This window comes from Balaenoptera ricei, chromosome 5 (genome assembly GCF_028023285.1).
Source record: "Balaenoptera ricei isolate mBalRic1 chromosome 5, mBalRic1.hap2, whole genome shotgun sequence".
Classification (NCBI taxonomy): Eukaryota; Metazoa; Chordata; class Mammalia; order Artiodactyla; family Balaenopteridae; genus Balaenoptera; species Balaenoptera ricei.
The window spans coordinates 129,214,387-129,230,910 of NC_082643.1; the positions used below are offsets into that span (position 1 = coordinate 129,214,387).

The following is a 16,524-nucleotide window of genomic DNA, read 5'->3' on the forward strand; positions in this document are numbered from 1 at the left end:
GAATGTGATTGGACAGAAGCAAACAAGGAACTTTAAGCTACTGGCAGTGTTCTGTTAACCTAGATGGTGGTTAACAGGTGGTATTCACAGCTATTAATTTTTATACTGTATACATATAGTTCACACTAAGGCAGAATTATTTTAAAAGACCTGGATGAAAGAATTTTGAGAGTTTTTGGTTGGCATAATCAAGGGAGGCATTATAGAGAAGGGTTAGGCTTAAACTTGGCCCTAGTAATGAATATTCTATATTATAATTAACAAAACACTTAATCTAGGACCCACTGTTTTGTTCAATACTCCTGACCAAAAAAAAAAAAAAAAAACCCCACAACAAAATATCTTCCTTTGGAACGCATTCTTCTTCTTTTTTTTTTTTTTTTAAATATTTTTTTTAAATTATTTATTTATTTATTTGTTTTTATTTATGGCTGTGTTGGGTCTTCGTTTCTGTGTGAGGGCTTTCTCTAGTTGCGGCAAGCGGGGGCCACTCTTCATCGCGGTGCGCGGGCCTCTCACTATCGCGGCCTCTCCTGTTGCGGAGCACAGGCTCCAGACACGCAGGCTCAGTAATTGTGGCTCACGGGCCTAGCCGCTCCGCGGCATGTGGGATCTTCCCAAACCAGGGCTCGAACCCGTGTCCCCTGCATTGGCAGGCGGATTCTTAACCACTGCGCCACCAGGGAAGCCCTGGAACGCATTCTTCTTGACTTCAGTTTCTGTCTTGTTTTTCATTCAATCATCCATTCTTTGTTCATTCATTACAGATATTGGAGTACCTGTGAGGTGTCAAGCTTAGTGATAGGCACTTGTGTACAGTGTTGAGGAAAATAAACGGCAAGTCCCTGATGTCATGGAGTTTACAGGCCCAAGGTCCTTTATGTTTCCCCTGTTTGTTGAGCTCAGACTAGGAACCTCTTTTGTATGTTTGATTTAAGGTGTAGACTAGTCAGCCCTAAACAACTGACTCATTTCTTGCCTTTTCCTGGGACTCTGCTTGATTTATTTTTCAGGTTTCTGTGGCAGAGAAAAATTTTTTCCCACTGCTAAAACAGTGGTTGTAAAATTTGTCCCCTTATAACTTTTATCAGAATTTCCATCCCTTGATGCACGCAAGAGCTTTTCCTTGGTTTTTAGGCACTATCTGGAAATGTACAAAATCAAAACAGAATAGGTAGTCCAACTAGTGAAGGTAACCAGTTGGCTTGACTTGAAGGGGGAAAATGGAGAAAAGAGAGATGAGGACAGAAAGTAGCCTCTGGTGCTGTAAGTAGGTGGACTGTCTCTTAAATAAATGTTAAAGCCTTGTGATTGTTGCAAAGAACAGTGACAATGAAAATGTTGTGTCTCAAAGAAAGTGGATTGAAGAGTGACTAAGAATTCAGTACTAAAACAATGTATGTCAATAAATGAAAAACCAGTTTCTAAAGTATCTCCTTCAAAGATAGTGTTTAAGTTAGCTATTACAATGTAAATTATGTAGTTTATAAAATCTGGCCTATTCCTTCTTTGATGGAATTGCAGTGGTGTGTAACACAGATGTACTTTTTAATATCCTGATAAAGATAATTTATAAAATACAGTTTGCAATTTTTAAATTACTGTTTCTTGAGTAAAGAAAAGTTGCTCAACACTGATAGGTCTAAGACCTAACTTATGTGTCTTCTCTAATGCACTGCAGTTAAATATTATTTGGGAATTGGTTCTAGAGTCCTTTTAAGTTGAAAACTGAGTATGGCCAAAATACTCTTAAAAGTCCTTTAAACGACTCGCAAAATACGTATGTGGTTTTAAATATAGCCCCACATCATAATATGCATATGTAAATTTATCATATATATAGTAATGTAGCAGGATCATATTTATAAAATATTCAAGTGTTTCACTGTTTGAAGCACTTGAGCAAATTTATGAAGATTCTAACTTGGTGGCTCTTCCTGTTCATGGTCATCTTTTCCCTAAGAGGCTGATTTTTAAAATAATTCAAATTTAATCAGTGTTTCTCTGTGGTTCTCAACTTTTTTTTAAACATGAAAGCCTTTAATTATAAAATTAGGTCCTTGAGGATATGGTGAAACTATACTTGTTTAGATACTTTACCTTTTAATCTCTTTTTTTTTTTTTTTTTGGCCGCGCTGCATGGCTTGCGGGATTTCCCCGACTAAGGATCAAACCCAGGGCCCCGGCAGTGGGAGTGCGGAGTCCTAACCACTGGACTGCCAGGGAATTCCCTAGATACTTTACCTTTTAATGGTCAGGACATTATTAAAATGTATGCATCCTTTTGTTGGATTTTTCTTTATGTGAATTAACATTTTAGGGCTTAATTACTTCACTGCCTATGTTCATTGAGTAGAATGGCAGTTGCATTAAAAAATAATAACTTAAAAAGTTACTGTAATTGCTGAACAAGTATAATCAAATTTCTTTAAGTTAAAAATGTTAGTACTATTGTGATGTACTGAAATTGAAGATTGTTTGGGTAGGTGGGATGGGAGCAGATTGTGAAGTGTCTTGAAATCTATGTAGGAATTTAGAATAAGGAGCGATTGCAGTTCTTACAAAGAAAAATGGTATGATCACAATATGGTCTAGTAAGATTTACTCTAACAGAAGCATTAGCCTAGGTCAGAGTAGGGGAGGGCAGAAGTTGAGTTAAAACTTATTTATAATAATCCAGGGGTGAAATGAAATGCTGAATCAAAGGGATATGTATAATATGTATGTGAATTTTTTTGAACCACCTGTGAGTTAGTTATAGACACTATGCCACTTTATCCCTAAATATAAAGCCTGTATCTCTTAAAAACAAGTACATTCTCCTACATAACAATAACTGTCAAACGTAGAAAGTTTAGTCTTGATAGAGTGCTGTATCTAATATATAGCCTATATTTAGATTTCTCTAATTGTCTTAATACTGTCCTTTATAACTTTTTATTTATTTTTTGATACCAACTCCAAGAATCACACATTGCATTTAGAATTACATAATTTTAATTTTCTTTAATTTAGAATAATTCCTCAGCCTTTTTTTTTTTTTTCTTTCCTTTTTTTTTTTTTTTTTTGTCTTTTCCATTATGGTTTATTACAGTATACTGAACGTAGTTCCCTGTGCTATACAATAATATCTTGTTGTTTATCCATTTTATATGTAATTGTTTGCATCTGCTAGTCCCAAATGCCCAATCCAGTTCTCCCCTGTCCCCCCTTCCCCTTGGCAACCACAAGTCTGTTCTCTGTGTCTGTGAGTCTGTTTCTGTTTTGTAGATAAGTTCATTTGTGTCATATTTTAGATTCCATATGTAAGTGATATCATGTGGTATTTGTCTTTCTGACTTAACTTCACTTAGTATGATAATCTCTAGGTCTATCCAAGTTGCTGCAAATGGCATTATTTCATTCTTTGTTATGGATGAGTAATATTTTATTTTGTATATATATATATATATATATATATATATATATATATATATATACACACACACACACACACACACACATACATACACACCACATCTTCTTATCCATTCATCTGTTGATGGACATGTAGGTTGTTTCCATGTCTTGGCTATTGTAAATAGTGCTACTATGAACATAGGGGTGCAGACATTGACATTTTTGAAGAATCCAGGCCAATAGTTTTGGAAAATATCCCTCAGTTTAGGTTTGCCTGGTATTTCCATATGACTAGCTTTAGGTTAAATATTTTTGGCAGGAATATTACATAGGTTATGTGCCCTCTTTAGTATATCACCTCAGGAGACATAATGATGTCATTTGGTTTTCATGTTGTCACTTTCCTTCATGTCTTCTGCAAACAGATGAAGAAGGTACCTGCTTCCCTTTGTAATTAATAAGTGATCTCTGGAGTAATATTTTAAAGCTGTGTTCCCCAGCAGTCTTCACTTAGTGTTTTAGCTTCCATTGATGACTTTTGCCTGAGTCAGTTTTACTACGGTGATTATAAAATGGTAATTTTTTGTTACTCCCTCTATGTCAGTTAGTTAGCATTCTTCTGTAAAAAAGAACTTTCCATTCATTTTTTATTTTGTATTTTAACTTTCTCTTCTCTCTCTGTCTGTTTCTGTCTGTCTCTGTCTCTCTCTTTTTTTAATGTCAGTATGGACTCTTGAATGGATACCATTCCATTCCAGTTATTCATTTTGATGTTCAGATGTTTCAAATTTGGTCAGGTTAGAACTTTCTCAAGATGGCTCATGTATACCAATGTTATGTCCCCATTGCTTAGCACTTTTCATACCTTATGACAAAATGGCATGCTTGCCTTTACTGGGGGGTGTCTTTTTTTTATTATGGTAAAATATGTATACAGAAAATTTACACTTTTAACCATTTTTGAGTGTACAATTTCCGCCTGCTTTTTAAATGTGGTCTTCCCTGGTCCTACCCTTGACCTGCTTCTCTTAGAACTTTGTTATCTTGTCCATAAGTGAGAGAATTTATTCCCAGGTTTTTAATCATTAACTGTATGCTAATGACATCCTAGTGTCTTTGTGGGCCTCTAGAACTGTAACCAGTAGCTATTAGATTTTCCAGCTGTGTGTCTCATGTTCCATAGGTATCTCATTTATATTCTGTCTCCATTTTAAAAATTAAAGGAAACCTACCCTAAACTTGTTTTCTATGTTTTTTTTATTTTGGTTGGATGCCTTAGGCATCCTCATCAACTTCTAACTTTCAACACGCAGTGTGTCACTAGGTCCTATCCATCCTTCCCTAACCATCACTACTGCCATGCAGCAGTTCTGGTCTGCACCATCTCTCCATGGGGTTTGTATACTAGGTTCTTGGCTCTAGTTCATTCTCTTTCCAGCTTTCCTCTTGTCAGAGAGTAGTCTTCCTCCTTCCTTTCTCCTTTCCTCCTTTTTTCCTAGCAAGTAAGGGAATTTACTACCAGAAGTCCAAGGAGTAGTACTTGCTTCCAGACAAGTCTTTGTCTAGGACTTCAAAGAATGATTTCACATTTCTCTACTCCTATCTTTGGTCTTCTTTCCTCTGTGTTAGCTTCATTTTCAGTCAGGCTTTCTCTATGAGATGGCAAAGATGGCTTCAGATAGTTTCAGGCTTACTTAATTTTCAAAATAAGTGATCCCAAGGAAAAGAATGCAAATCCTTCAAATTTCTAAAATATTAATCCTACTATTTTCCTATTTTTCTTAATGCTCTTCAGTGCTTTTTTACCTCCCTCAAGATAAAGTTCAAATTCCTTGGAAAACAATAATTCATGATTTGGCTCTTACATATCTGTCTTCATTGTGCCACTGCTTTCAGTTTTAAAATTCATACTCAATAAATACCAAGATGCATGTGTTATTTCCTCTGTCTGCACTATTTTTTTACATTGTTTACTTGCCAAACTCCTTTTCATCCTTTAGAATGCAAAACCCAGTTCAGATTTTACACTTCCCAGGAAATACCTCTTTGATAGTTTTTATTGTCATCCACCCCAGAAAAATCATGTTTTTATTCTAACTTTTTACCTCATGTGTGCCAATTTTTAACTCTTACAGTGAAATGTATACATTTCAAATTAATTTGTATACAAGTCTTATCCGTTGATTATTAAGTCTTTTTGGTCCCCTTTTGAGCAAGACAAAGTATAAGTTTATTTTAAAAACAAAAATTAGACTTTGGCTATAGATTCAATTGGGGTAGACTGTGTAATTCATATCAGCCCTCCTGCCAAGAACAACTGTAAAAGTAGGTAAAAAAATCTGCATGAAAGCACAGTAGAGCTAACAATACAATAAAGAATTGTGTGGCTAAAATCTGGAGGAAGGAAATCTGAAGAAGACTGGCATTACAGTCTGCATTTCCCTCAGAGGCATCAGCTAGTTCCAGAAGAAGCAACTGAAAAGCTGAAAAGAGATTTTTTGAAAAACTCATGGAACTAGGGTAATAAAAATTGGTGTTCAGAAACCAGTTGGGGACCTCTCGTAAGCCTTCTAGGCTTTGGGAACTCTAAAGGCCTACATCCTAGAAAATCAGGGTAACTTAAAAAGATCTGCTCTCGGTAGGGTTAGTGTCTATTCATTTTAATTCCTCATTGGATCAGCATGCTGATGCCTGTAGCCACTTAGTTGAAGGAATACACAAATCCTTTCTAGAGTAAAATATCATCCTACGCCTCAAGTTTTCAAAAATAATGTCTGGCCCCCCCAAAATAATCAGACATACAAGAAGACAAGATGATATTATAGAAAAAACAAAAGGAACAACAGAAAATAGAGACAGATCCATAGAGATCCAGATAATAGAGTTATCAAACAGACTTTAGTATTATTAACATGATTTTTAAAAAGGTAAAATGGAGAATTTCATCAGAGAAGTAGAAATTTTAAAAAGGAATCTAACTGAAATTCTGGAAATGAAAAATATAAAATGAGTGCAATGAACGGGCATAACAGTAGATAAGTACACGCTGAATACAGAATTACTAAGATGGGTTAAGAAAAAATCAAGAGTGAAGCATGGAGCAAAAAAAGTGGAAAATAAAGAAAATAGTGTCAGAGACATAAGAGATACAGTCCCAAGCTCAAACATACATTTGATTGGATTCTCAGAAGAGAGGAGTGAGAGGATAAGGCAGAAATATTATTTGAAGAAATTATGGCTGACATTTTACCAAAACCAATGAAAGATATAACAAGGGATAAATTCAAGAAGTCCTATGAACTCCAAAGAATATAAATATAAAGAAAACCACATCAAGGTTATAATTTAAAACTGCTGAAAATAAATAACAAAAGCCAGAGAAAAAGGACAGATTTCTTTAAAAGCATCAATAGTAAGACTTACAGCTAACTTTTCAGCAGAAATAATGGAAGTCAGGAAACAATGGGATGGTATAATCACAGTACTGGAAGGGAACTAGTGTTCAGAAATAAAGGTAAACAAATAGTTGAAGAGTACACTTAATATAGGTGAATTTTATGGTATGTAAATTGTATCTCAATGAAGCTGTTTAAAAATGAAGATGAAATAACCAACAGACATGAAAACTGAGAAAATTTGTTTTCAGCAGATATGCTTTAAAGAAAGTACAAAGGAAGTATTTTAGGCAAAGAAAAATGATTCCAGGAAGAAGGTGAAGGTACAGAAAGGAATAAAGAGCAATGGAAATGGTAAATACATGTGTAGATTTAAATAAATATTGACACTAACCACAACAAAGTTGGTATAACTCTATGGGTAAAGTGGATTTTTAAGGCAAAAAGAATTATTCAAGATTAAATGGGACATTTCATAATCATAAAAGGTTTAGTTGCACCAGAAAATATGTAAGTTCTAAACTTGTATGCATTTAATAGCAGCCTCAAAATATATAAGACAAAAATTGATAGCTGTGCATAGACAAATTTATAATCATAGTGGGAGATTGTAATACCCCTTATCAAGAAAGACGCAAGGTATAGCAAGCAGATGAAAAAATCAGTAAGGATGTGGGAAATGTGAACAACACAGTTAAGAAACTTGGCTTAATTGACAGAAATGAAATACTGCACCTGACATCTGCAGAATTCACATTCTTTTCAAGTGCACATTAACCCTTATACCATACACAGAAAAATCAATTCTAGATATATTGTAGTTTTAAATGTGAAAGTCAAAATAATAAAACTCATAAAAGATTAAGATACTATTTCCATGATCTTTTAGTACGGAAAGATTTACTAAACAGGAAATAACACAATGAAGCAAATGATTGATAAAATGTACTACATTAAAAAGAACTTTTCAACAGAAGACACCATAAGAGACTGAAAATGTAAGGTACAGAGTGGAAAAAAGACATTTACAACATTTTGTAAAGAACTCGTACAAATCAATGAGAAAGACAACTGTATAGGAAAATGAGCAATAGAATTGGATAGTCATATCACACAAAAAAATTATCCAAATAAAATATACTAAAGGTTTTCATCATTATTAATAATCAGAGAAATACAAATTAAAACCACAATGAGATAACACATCTACCAGAGTGGCTACATCTTTAAATTTTTCAAATTTTTGAGATAATTATAGATTCATAGGAAGCTGGAAAAATAGTGCAGAGAGGTCCAGTGTACCCTTCACCCAGATAACCTTGAAAGGTTATCTTAGATAATTAAATCTAATTAAATCTGATAGCTTAGATAATTAAACCACAATATTAAAACCAGGAAATTGGTGTTTATTATCACAAATCTGTGTGTATACTTCTCTGTCATTTTATCACATGTAGATTCACATAACTACCATTAAAGTCAAGGCACTGAATTATTTTATCACCACAAAGATCTCCCTAGTGCTATTAAACTTACACCCATCTGCCTCCCCTCTGCTATTCCTAATCCCTGGTAGCCATTAATCTGTTCTCCATCTCTATATTGTTGTCATTTTGAGAATGTTATATAAAAGGAATCATACAGCATGTTACCATTTGAGATTGATATTTTAAAAAAATCATAATGCCCTTGAGGTCCATCCAAAATGTTGTTTATATCCATAGTTTGGTCCTTTTCAAAAAGACTAAATTTTTAAAAACTGACAATACCAAGTGTTGATGAGGATGTAGAGCAATAGGAACTTTGATATACTGCTAATGGGAATGTAAATAGGTACAACTACTATGAAAACATATTTGCATTTTCTACTAAAGTTGAAGTGCACCACCTGATTCAGCAATTCCACTCCTAGTAAATAGTCAATAAAAATGTATGTCTGTTGTCATAAATCACAGGAATTTTTTTTGGATTCATCTCCTAAAGTAAGGGAAATAAAAACAAGAACAAATAAATGGGACCTAATTAAAAGATTTTGCATGGCAAAGGAAACCATCAACAAAAGGAGATTACAACCTACTGAATGGGAGAAATTATTTGCAAATGGTATGACCAATAAGGGGTTAATATCCAACATATATAAACAGCTCATACAACTTAACATAAAAACAAAAACAAAAACAAAAAGAAACCCGATTAAAAAATGGGCTGAAGAACTGAATAAATATTTTTCCTAAGAGGACATGCAGGTGGTTAACAGGCACATGAAAAGATGCTCAGCATCACTAATCATCAGAGAAATGTAAATTAAAAGCACAATGAAATATCACCTGACACCTGTCAGGATGGCTCTCATCTAAAACAACACAATAACAAATGTTGGCAAGCGTTTGGAGAAAAGGGAACCCTCCTACACTGTTGGTGGGAATGTAAATTGGTGGAGCCACTGTGGTAAATAGTATGGAGGTTTCTCAAAAAACTAAAAGTAGAACTACCATGTGACCTGGAATTTCCAGTCCTGGATATATACCTGAAAAAAACAAAAAACACTAATTTAAAAAGACACTTGCACCCAATGTTCATAGCAGCATTATGTACAATTGCCAAAATATGGAAGCAACCTAAGTGTGCATCAAAAGATAAATGGATAAAGAAGATGTGGTATACACACACACACACATGCATACACACACACACAATGGAATACTACTCAGCCATAAAAAAAGAACAAAATTTTGCCGTTTGCAGCAAAGTGGATGGACTTGGAGGGCATTATGCTAAGTGAGTAAGTCAGAGAAAGACAAATACTGTATGTTCTCATTTATATATGGAATCTAAAAAATACAACAAAGTAGTGAATATAACAAAAAAGAAACAGACTCACAGATATAGAGAACAAACTAGTGGTTACCAGTAGGGAGAGGGAAGGAGGGAAGGGCAATATAGGGGTGGGGTAGTAAGAAGTACAAACTATTAGGTATAGGATAAGCTACAAGGATATGTTGTACATATCCAGGGAATATAGCCAATATTTTATAGTAACTATAAATGGAGTATAAACTTTAAAAATTGTGCGTTACTGTATTGTATACCTGTGACATATAATATTGTATATCAACTACAATTTACAAAAAGGTAAAAAATCATATGTTCACCAAATAAGTGTTCTGTAAAAACATATTTATAACAACATTATTTATAACAGCTATAGTCTGGAAAGGACCTGATGCTCATCAACAGTAGAATGGATTTTTGTATCTATCTTTTTAAAAAAAAAATTAATTAATTAATTAATTTTTATTTTTGACTGCATTGGGTCTTCGTTGTTGCGCGTGGGCTTTCTCTAGTTGCGGTGAGCGGGGGCTGCTCATCATTGTGGTGTGCAGCCTTCTCCTTGCGGTGGCTTCTCTTGTTGCGGAACATGGGCTCTAGGCATGCAGGCTTCAGTAGTTGTGGCACGTGGGCTCAGTAGTTGTGGCTCGCGGGCTCTAGAGCGCAGGCTCAGTAGTTGTGGCGCACGGGTTTAGTTGCTCCGTGGCATGTGGGATCTTCCTGGACCAGGGCTCAAACCTGTGTCCCCTGCGTTGGCAGGCAGATTCTTAACCACTGTGCCACCAGGGAAGTCCCTAGAATGGATTTTTTAAAATTGTGGTTTGATCATACAATAGAGTACCGTAGAGCAGGGATGGGCAGACTTTTTCTGTAAAGAGCTGTGTAGTAAATATTTTAGGCTTTGTATGTCATACATTGACTACGGCAACTACTCAGCCCTGCAGTTGTAGCATTGGTGCAGCCGTGTGCAATATGTAAACAAATGGATGTGGTTGTGTTCCAATGAAACTATTTACAACGACAAACTTTGGCCTTTAGGGGCTGTAGTTTGTTGAACTCTGCTGTAGAGCCACAAACTATAGATGAATCTCATAAAGATAATTTTGTGTTAAAGAAACCATACATTATGATTACTTTTTTATAAAATTCAAAAACAGGCAAAATGAATCTATAGAATTAAAGTCTGAGTATTGGCTGTCTTTAGGAAGAAAGACAGGGTAGTGATAAGAAGGAAGGAGCATGAAGGGTACTTCTCGGGTGCTAGTTATATCATCTTTACCTGAATGGTGGTTCCATAGGTCTGTTCACTTTTGACTACTTATTGAGATATATACCTATGATTTATGCCCTTCTCTAGTGTGTGTGTATATATATATATATATATATATATATGTAAATTGGGGTGTGTTATACCATAATTAGTTTTAAAAGTTAAAAACAAAACAGAAATGTATTATTTGTGTTCCCATCAGAATAGAACTGTGTTTATTCATTTTTGGCATATGATAAACATACAATAAATGTTCATTGAAGTGGGAGTTGCTAATAGCAAGCTCTGTAGCAAGATAAGGGACAGTGAATGGTAATGACTCAATTAGCTTGAAGAGCTTATTGAAGACTTTTGGGAAAGCAATTTTGGTATAGGGGAAGTAATCATTTAAGGCATTTTCATGAAAAGAAGATAGATCCTAGTTTAAAAGGCTAACTGGATCTAATAAATGGTGTGAGCTGTCAAGTAACATTCATGTTTGAAGACAGAAGGAAAAGATTGTTTGGATAGTTGTTAAGAGCAAGATGCCACAACTATTTTGTAATGATGATGTTTAATTTGGCTCATCAGACAGATACTTTTGTCATGTCTTTTACCTGCTTACACTCTTTTTAGATGTTACTCTGTAAAGGGTCATGGACCAATTAGCACTGAGGAGTAGTGTAGATGTAATACAGGGTTTATTGGGGAAAACTTACCAGAAGTAATAGAATGCAAGTAGTCCCTCAAACTCTTTTTTTTTTCCCCACAGCTTCAGCCAGGCTTCGATAGTCTTCATGCATTATGGCCAGATGACCTTCCAGTAGAGAATGGCCTCCACCTCTGTAATGTTTTACATATATGTAGGTCAGGGCAGGGAACATCTATGTGATTATGTAACAAAAATTAGAAAGGGGCCCTAGGGGCAGGGATGGGCCCATTCTTCCTTTGCTAACAGCTTAGACCTACGCAGTATCCTTGCTACTAAGCTTATAAAAGGGGTTTGGAAATGAACCTTCAGAGCCATCTAGGTTTATGTTTCATCACATGTTTCCCACTATTAGAAAAAGAGGCAGAAACTTCTTGGACTAGTGTTAAAGGTCTATTAGCTTTCTCCAGCTTCCTTACCGGACCACTGGTTCTAAACAAATTTTGTCATTTACTGAATTATCTTCTAATAAATGATTGCTTATTCCAAGCTTCTCATCTTTGCTCATAGTACCGAATTTAGGATGCTTTTCCCTTTCTCTAAATTCTTATTCTAAGGAGCTGCTTTGTCCCATCTCTTCTGTGATGCCTCCCTTATGATCTCAATTCTTATACCAAATACTATCCACTTTTCATACACTGTCTAATATTATTTTTATGTGTGCATTTCTTTCTTTCCATCTAACTTGTAAATTCCTTAAGGGTAGGGAACATGAATTGGATTACTTTGTAACCTCTATAATACTCTAGTGGCCTTGTGTGTAAATGCTCAACAAATAGTTAATGATAAGAATGTATGTTCTTATAATGTATTTTAATTATAAAATAGTCATAATATTTTAGGGTTCTCGATGCCTCTTTTAGACTCTGAATATTAATTGTTATTAAGTATAATGCTAGATTCTTTATTAGAACATCTTTTCTATTCGGTTGCAATCCCTGTTTTTAAAACTCATTTTCTGAGATTAGTATCAATTATTGTCTGTTGGTTACTCTATTAGCCAGTTTAGTAATTAGATTCCTCCATTCTACTTCAGCAAGAAGTTGAGAACTTTAAGAAGCTAAATCTCATTAGTAAAGAGCAGTTTGAAAACCTAACACCTGAACTTCCTTTTGAGCCAAACCAAGAAGTTCCTGTAGCACCTTCACAGTCCAGGCAAGGTATGTAAATCTGCTTTTGTGTAAGTGTCCGAATAATATTAAAGCAGTTCTAAATTGTTTTAAAGTATGCTTCTTTTTTATTTGTGAAAAACATTTAGATATCTGGTAAAAGACTAGAATTTTAAAACTCAACTTTTATTTATCCTTTGGTGAACTTCAAAACATTTTAGAGACTTAAAAATACAGATTGTAAATTTGGTAAGACAGCCATGTGGTAAATGATCATAGTTGGAAGCCCACCTTACTCTTGGTGAATAGGCAGGTAATCACAAAGGTGATCCAGGAGTTGTCTATTATAACACCACTTCATGCTCAAACCCAAACGCTTACTTAAAAGTAGGCTGAATTGATTGGTTTCTTTATGTGTCTCATTTGATTTTGAGATTTCTGGGAATGCTTCTCTTTGCAAAATAAGAAAAGATTTTCACTCACTTGCTGATTCCTTAAAATATACCACTAGCATCATTCTTTTGCCTTAAGGCCTTAGCTTTGTGTGAAAGTGTAAGTACATTTGGGAGATTCATAAAATTGAATCTGACATTTTCAGGCAAGTGTAACTGATTTTATTATACTTTTTCCTGAAGGCAGGTTAAAGAAAAACTTTTAATTTGGAAAACTTCAGACATATACAAAAATAAAGCAAATTGTATAATGAAACCCCATGTACCCATTACCTACCCATTAGCTGCTTTATCGTCTCATAGCCGATTTTATTTCATCTTGACTCCACTCATTCTCTTTACCTCCCACTTGGATTATTTTGAAACAAACTCCCAATCATATTATTCATATTTTTTCATTCCTAAATATTTCTGTATGTGTCTTTAAAAAGATAAGGACTACCTATTTTAACACATAAATAAGCCAGTACCATTATCACATCTAAAATTAACAGTAATTCCTTAATATAAAATATCTAGTTGGTGTTCAAATTTTCTCATTCATCACTTAAAAAAAAATCAGGATCCATATAAACTCCAAACATTGCAGTAGGTTGATATGTCTCTTAGTATATAGGTTCATACTGTTGTGGTTTTTTCCCCTTGAACTTTATTGTTGTAGAAACTAGATTGTTTGTCCTGTAGAATTTCTTACATTCTGGACTTTGCTGATTGCATCCCATGGTTTCATCTAACCATTTTCTGGTCCTGAATTTTCTTTAACTGTGATTTTGATACAGAGGCTTGATCAGATTGAGGCTCACATTTTTGCAAGAATATGTCATATGTTGTGTTGAATACTTATACCAGGAGGCACATAATGCTCGATTGTCTCTCTTTGGTGTCTCTCTTTGATAATCATCGCTTGAAGTTTTATTTCACAAGGGGCTTCAAAATAGTGATAATTCTATTTTCATAATTACTTCTTAATTTAGTAGATTACTTCCATAAAGAGGATTTCCCTTAATTGACTATTTGTTTTTCCTGAGATAGAGTTCTTATAGGAAAGGGAATAAATGCTTAATTCTTTCACTTTGTCTACTAGTTTTCAAAGTAATGAGCTCGTTCTCTACATCTTTGGTGACCAATGAGGAGGTTTTTTGGGTTTTTTGTTTTATTTTAAAATTATCACTATGATCAAAACTATTAGAGCTCATCAAAAAATTTGGTAAAGTTGCAGGATATGAAATTAATATACAGAAATCGGTTGCATTTCTATATAGTAGCAATGAACTATCAGAAAGAGAAATTAAGGAAGCAATCCCAATTACAATCCCATCAAAAAGAGTAAAATACCTAGGAATAAACCCACCTAAGGAGGTAAAAGACCTGTACTTGGAAAACTATAAGTCACTGATGAAAGAAATTGAAGACGACACAAACAGATGGAGATATATACCATTTTCTTGGATTGGAAGAACTAATATTGTTAAAATGACCATACTACCCAAGGCAATCAACAGATTCAATGCAATCCCTATCAGAATATCAATGACATTTGTCACAGAACTAGAACAAATAATTTTAAAATTTGCATGGAAACACAAAAGACCCCAAATAGCCAAAGCAATCTTGAGAAAGAAAAACAGAGCTGGAGGAGTCAGGATCCCTGACTTAAGACTATACTACAAAGCTACAGTAATCAAAGCAGTATGGTACTAGCACAAAAGCATACATACAGATCAATAGAACAGGATAGAAAGCCCAGAAATAAACCCACGCACGTCTGGTCAATTAGTCTACAACAAAGGAGGCAAGAATGTACAGTGGAGAAAAGACAGTCTTTTCAGTAAGTAGTGCTTGGAAAACTGGACAGCTACATGTACAATAATGAAATTAGTACATTCTCTACATCATATACAAAATAAACTCAAAATGGATTAAAGACCTAAATGTAAGACCAGAAGCCATAAAACTCCTAGAGAAAGACTTAGGCAGAACACTCTGTGACATAAATCACAGGAATGTTTTTTTGCATCTTTCTCCTAAAGCAAAGGAAATAAAAGCAAAAATAAACAAATGGGGCCTAATTAAACATAAAAGATTTTGCATGGCAAAGGAAACCATTGACAAAAGGAAATGACAACCTACTGAATGGGAGAAATTGTTTGCAAATGATATGACCAATAAAGGGTTAATATCCAACATATATAAACAGCTCATACAATGGAACATCAAAAAAACAAACAACCTGATTTTAAAAAGGGCTGAAGAACTGAATAGACATTTTTCCTAAGAGGACGTGCAGGTGGCCAACAGGCACATGAAAAGATGCTCAGCATTGCTAATCATCAAGGAAATGTAAATCAAAACCTCAATGAAATATCACCTCACACCTGTCAGGATGGCTGTCATCCAAAAGAACACAAATAACAAATGTTGGCAAGGGTGTGGAGAAAGGGAACCCTCCTACATCGTTGGTGGGACTGTAAATTGGTGGAGTCACAGTGGAAAACAGTATGGAGGTTTCTCAAAAAACTAAAAGTAGGGCTTCCCTGGTGGCGCAGTGGTTGAGAATCTGCCTGCCAATGCAGGGGACACGGGTTCGGGCCCTGGTCTGGGAAGATCCCATGTGCCACGGAGGAGCTGGGCCCGTGAGCCACAACTACTGAGCCTGCGCATCTGGAGCCTGTGCCCCGCAGCAAGAGAGGCCGCGACAGTGAAAGGCCCGCGCACCGCGATGAAGAGTGGCCCCCGCTTGCCGCAACTAGAGAAAGCCCTCGTACAGAAACGAAGACCCAACACAGCCAAAAATAAATAAATAAATAAAGAAATAAGTTTATTTAAAAAAAAAAAAAACAAAAAAAAAAACCTAAAAGTAGAACCACCATATGACCTGGCAGTTCCAATCCTGGGTATATATCTAAAAAAACAAAAACACTAATTTAAAATAAAGACACATGTACCCCAATGTTCATAGCAGCATTATTTACAATTGCCAAAGTATGGAAACAACCTAAGTGTGTATCAACAGATGAATGGATAAAGAAGATGTGGTATATATACATATACAATGGAATACTACTCAGCCATAAAAAAGGAACAAAATTTTGCCATTTGCAGCAACATGGATGGACTTGAAGGACATTATACTAAGTGAAATAAATCAGACAGAGAAAGACAGATACTCTATGATCTCACTTATATGTGGAATCTAAAAAATACAAACTAGTGAATATAGCAGAAAAGAAACAGACTCACAGATATAGAGAACAGACTAGTGGTTACCAGTGGGGAGAGGGAAACGGGGAGAGGGATTATGAGGTTAGGGGATTAAGAGGTACAAACTATTATGTGTAAAATAAGCTACAAGAGTATATTGTACAACATGGGGGATATAGCC

General features: G+C 35.0%; 1 protein-coding gene across 6 annotated transcripts in view; it reads left to right on the plus strand.

The window, feature by feature from the left end:
• Positions 1-16,524, plus strand: part of LARP1B (La ribonucleoprotein 1B) — a 130,356-nt gene that overhangs the window by 67,541 nt on the left and 46,291 nt on the right. For all 6 annotated transcript variants that reach the window (XM_059923585.1, XM_059923587.1, XM_059923588.1 and 3 more), the window contains exon 12: positions 12,618-12,741. In XM_059923585.1, coding sequence (XP_059779568.1) covers positions 12,618-12,741 — 124 coding nt within the window. The remainder of the gene's footprint in view (positions 1-12,617; positions 12,742-16,524) is intronic.